Source organism: Amphimedon queenslandica, unplaced genomic scaffold (assembly GCF_000090795.2).
Source record: "Amphimedon queenslandica unplaced genomic scaffold, v1.1 AMPQUscaffold_13217, whole genome shotgun sequence".
NCBI lineage: Eukaryota > Metazoa > Porifera > Demospongiae > Haplosclerida > Niphatidae > Amphimedon > Amphimedon queenslandica.
In genome coordinates, this window is record NW_003546547.1 from 1 (window position 1) to 4,836 (window position 4,836).

The 4,836-nt window shown below is 33.6% G+C and overlaps 1 protein-coding gene across 1 annotated transcript; it reads right to left on the minus strand.

Annotated features, from left to right (window-relative positions):
* Positions 1-2,806: 2,806 nt before the first annotated feature.
* On the minus strand, positions 2,807-4,834 carry LOC109584342 (ephrin type-A receptor 8-like). The gene is made up of 7 exons (XM_020000042.1): positions 4,751-4,834; positions 4,611-4,703; positions 4,442-4,555; positions 4,057-4,142; positions 3,558-4,010; positions 3,325-3,472; positions 2,807-3,191 (listed from the first exon to the last, which is right to left on the minus strand). The coding sequence occupies exons 1-5, from the start codon at positions 4,832-4,834 to the stop codon at positions 3,842-3,844; spliced, it is 546 nt and encodes a 181-aa protein (XP_019855601.1). The 3' UTR covers positions 2,807-3,191; positions 3,325-3,472; positions 3,558-3,841.
* Positions 4,835-4,836: the final 2 nt, after the last annotated feature.

Below are 4,836 nucleotides of genomic sequence, written 5' to 3' on the forward strand. Positions count from 1 at the left end.
CTCTGTATTTTTTATCAGACAGTTGCTGGTATATGTCATTAGTGTCAGTCCCTGGCTCCCAGTAAATAGGATCTTCAACAAAGAATATTGTTTTGCCTTCAACCATTGAGTATACATTCTAAAAATTAAAATATAATATAATGACATTGATTGTGTACATAATAGATCTATTCAACAGTTTCAACCTGTGTGACTGCTAGAGATGAGTATATGTCATCATCTGTAGCTTCATACATAGTTTGTTTTCTTTCAGACTAAAGAATAATTATAAGACATTGTCATGTTAGGATAACTCACTGCTTTAGGTACAAATAATTCTCTCTGTAAAGTATGATATGCACTGCTTTCATTGGTTGTTGTTGTGTACGTGCCCTGAAACAAGAAAGCATAAGTAATCAATGTAAAGCATAATAAATAACAATGCTGTTTATTTTAATTAAATAATTTACATCAGTATAAACATGTTGTGCATTAGTTACTGATGTTTATTGGATTCTGTATACTCACCAAAGCAGAAGTAGGGGCAGCTACTGCTTCTGAATAGAGTTCTTCAGTTTCATTGTTCCCATACAATACTTCATTTATTTCTAAAGTCATCAGTGTATTAGATATACCGTCATTTGTTGGTAGTAAGGGATTCAGTGAGCCTACTAGTTCTTGCTCTCCATATACATCATTAGCAACTACATTACATTAAAAGGCACAGATTAAACTGAAACATCAACATGACACAAATACACACTCACTTTCATAAGAATAGCTTTGCTCTTTTGAGTTTATACAAAGACCATGTTTTGTGTTGACATAATGATTATCTCCGTATGTTGGATTATTTAAGCCACTGTCTCTATCCTGAGAAACAGAATCAATCCCTCTACTCTTCTTTCTCTTTATACGGCAAGCAGTAATAACAACTAACAATGACACAACTAGTCCAATAGCCACTACTAATAACAATAATGACACTGCACCAATGATGATTGTCATTGACCCACTAGTGTTGCTTGCACTTCCTATGACATTTGATGATGAAGTTGATAACAAAGTATCATCTTTTGTTGTCGTAAATGACACACTATCACTACCACTAGTACTAGCAGTACTAGTGCTACTAGTAATGGCATTATTAGTTTGAGTGCTTGTAGGTGTTAGAGTTTCTGATAAATTCACTAATACCCGAGATGATCCAATAGCAATGGTTGATTGAGAGACAATGTTGAAAGTCTGTGAATGGGAGGATGGTGAATCAAAGGATCGAGTTGGAGATAGAGAACTCATAGTACTTGACAACTGAACGTAATGTGATGAAAATAACTCATAACTTACTGAAGTACTAGAAATTACTGGACTATTCTCTACAGATGAGGTAATAACAAGAACAGACTCAGTACTAACACCTAAAAATGCAAATAATTTAAAATAGAAAACTAATGGCTTTATTACTTATCTCCACAGTAACTAATGGAAAGTCATTGTTTACTGTTATAAGTGCTTCTGATAATGTTGATGGAGGAGAATCTACACTATCCCTGATTCGTAGGTTAGTTGGTCCACTCTCTCTCTGTTCATATAAAACTAATCTCTCTCCATCAGTTCTATCGGTATAAACACCAAATATGTCTCCTTCCTGGAACTGCAGTGGAGTCTGAGGAATAAACTCATAGAGATTAGTATCAATCATTGCATTAGCATTAACTAAACTAGATCCTGTTTTATTGTAATTATTGGGACCCAGTTGACGCCATATTTGGAGCTCAGATTGAATAGCAGTGTTTCCATTATTGTTAGCTCCAAAGATCCATTTAGTAACTGATCCATTACATGAGAATACAATCCATGGATAAATGAACTGGTATCGGCGATAGAAAGGTTGTGATATTTGCACTTCAAGTACTTTCTCTTTAATAAATGAACCATTGATTGAATTGGTACTATTAACACAGTATCCATCTAATGATAGTAAAATAATTCAATGATACAGTGAGTGTGTGTCTTACCTGTTACTGGATATACTAATATCAACTCATTTGTGGCCGGATTTTCATTTAAGTTAAAATTCATAGCACCATAGTTAAATCTCTGGCTAATTGCTGTACCACTGACGTAATAGACTCTAACAACACTGTTTCCTTCAGGTGGTTGTGATACAGCTAACAGGTCTCCACTCATTACTGGTATAGGAGGATTGAGTGGATATTCAAACACTCCACTAGTACTGACATTAGAGGTAGAATAATAAATAGTTCTCTCACTACCAGTCACTAGACTACCATTAGGTCTAAAGACCTGGACACTGGGATAGAGTGTACGACTGCCAGTAGCTTCCCTTATATTAATACCCAATATAAGACTGGTTATAGTAGTGGATGAACAATTGAACTGATACTCTTGAAGGACACTTAGTGCATTACTACCAAAGTTTTGAGGTAGATTCATTCCTATTCTCTGTGCTCTGTATGTCACTAGTGGTAGCTCCATAAACCTCTCTGTACATTGCTCAGTATCTAGAGAGTAACAGCAATCATTTGAAAGGAAAACTAGATCTATCTAATACCTTTCGCCAACAAAAAGAAAAGAAACAGCAATATCAATCCACACAGCATCTTTACACTGCCCTGGCTTCTTCCTTATTGGTCAACTATTGTAAGCACATAGTAGCAAGAGTACATGATTTATGTACTCTTAATAGTAGTAATACAATATAACAGTTTAGACAAGATTCTGTTTACATAAACTATGCAGAGTCACAGTCATCATCAACTTTAATAAAACTAATTAAATAATACTATCTATTTTTATAGCCTTGTGGAGGCAAATTTCATAATATAAAAATCTACATTAAAAATTAAAATGAAATCGGTATTAAAAAGCAAAACCGCAAAAAGCATATACACATAAAAATACAACAATCATCAGATTATACATTATTGGTATGAGAAAGAGTGATTAATGACAGAGATAGGAGAGAAACAAGAAGATTGGTAGCTTTTTATATTTTCAATTTTGATTTAACAAAAATTTGTTGCAGTTCAGGATACAAGTCTTGACCTGCCTCTAAATCTGATCCAAGGACAGAGGAAGACTCATGAACTGCTTTATTCTCATCACTCCAATGAAGGAGACCCTCTGGATCCTCCGTCAATTTATCAAGAATATCCTTAAAAGTTGGCCTGTGGTTACTGTCAGGATTCCTGATAATAGAAGAAAACAAGACAAAGAGTGTAAAAGCAAAAAAGATACAAATAAATTAAATCACATTAAATCCTCTTCTCACTCTTCCATATTCTTATTTCTACTTACACACACACCCACACTCACACATACTAGCAGTGTATCATCAATTGATATATTCCTCTGGGGCAACCAGGAGGAGGAGGCAGACGATACCTGGTCTGTATCATCTCCATATACTACACAAAAACAATGAACTCCATACATCAGTGGTGGGTGCATATTTCTTGTATAATAAAGCCTGGAATGTAGAAAATATGTAATGGAACAGTTAGGAAATAAGTAGGAAGAGAGAGACAGAGAATGGGATAAGGACATGTACATACCTCTGGTGCTGTCCATTTAACTGGTACCTTTCCACCATGTGACGTGTAATAATTTTCTTCTTCAAGATCACGTACGTGACATACCAAAATCGCTAATTTGTTATAAGGAAAATAAACTATTATTAAATATAAGCTCAAAACCAATAATGGGTTTTTTATGGTATAACAGTTACTGCTATTGCTATTACATTAATTATTAATTAACTGGAATAAAAATTTGAGACTTTAATCCTGTTGCCATTACAGAACAACACACAGAGTAAATCACAAATGTAATAGAGTAGTTATTTTTTATAAGTATTTTGTAGTTCAGTATATAGTTGGTATCCAGTCTCCAGTGGTCCTCCTATTACTGTAGTATCACTTGATACTGTACTCAACAGTTTAGCATCAGATAATGAGAGTCTTGATACTAACTGTACAAATGTAGGACGACTACCAGTATCTGGATGCCTATAAACAAACAAATATTAATAATACAGTAATTAATGATACATACCAGCATTGTATCATCATCTCATATATAGACCTGGGACAACCAGGAGGGGGAGGAAGACGAAATCCTGAATCAACTCTTCTTAAACACTAGGAAATATTTTAATTTCAAAAATTATGAAGAGATCATCAGAAAAGAAAATGTTGAAAATTATCTGTCAAAAACACCTCAAACTTTCTATGTAGCATAGGGACATCAATATGTATCAAAAAATGCAATAAACATTTGGAATTACTCTGGACCCGTTTTTGAAAAACCATGGGCTAAATTAATACATCTGCTTTTTTCAAAAATTTCTTAATGTAAAAAATGATTATGACTCAAAAATTATTTGATGAATTAAATAAAAGAATTATAAATGAATCATCTTTCAATTTTGATTACATACCTCTTGATTTGTGTAGTTTTCAAATGGTTTATGTCCCAGACTCCATATCTCATACATTACTGCACCATAACTCCATACATCACTAGCACTGGAATAACGCTTGAAATGTAAAGCCTAGTGATAATAATGTACAATACAATTGAGTTAGTTTTTAGTGATTCATTGTTACTTCAGGAGCTGTCCATTTGATAGGAATCATTTTTGAATTAGAAATGTAATAATTTTCATCATGTAGATCTCTTGACATTCCAAAGTCAGCAATCTGTTTAATAATGTTTATAATTAATATTAATACACTAAACACTTTACTTTACACGTTCCATGATCAGCTATTAGTATATTCCTAGCAGCCAGGTCTCTGTGTACAAACCCTTTCTTAGACAAGTACTCCATAC

Bases quoted from the DNA above. Each gene is read 5' to 3' on its own strand.
- LOC109584342 (XM_020000042.1), bottom strand. From the start codon at position 4,834: ATGGAGTACTTGTCTAAGAAAGGGTTTGTACACAGAGACCTGGCTGCT. The intron at 4,704-4,750 runs GTAAAGTGTTTA...ATTATTAAACAG, and splicing joins CTGATCATGGAACGTGTAAA to ATTGCTGACTTTGGAATGTC. The intron at 4,556-4,610 runs GTAACAATGAAT...TATTATCACTAG, and splicing joins TCAAATGGACAGCTCCTGAA to GCTTTACATTTCAAGCGTTA.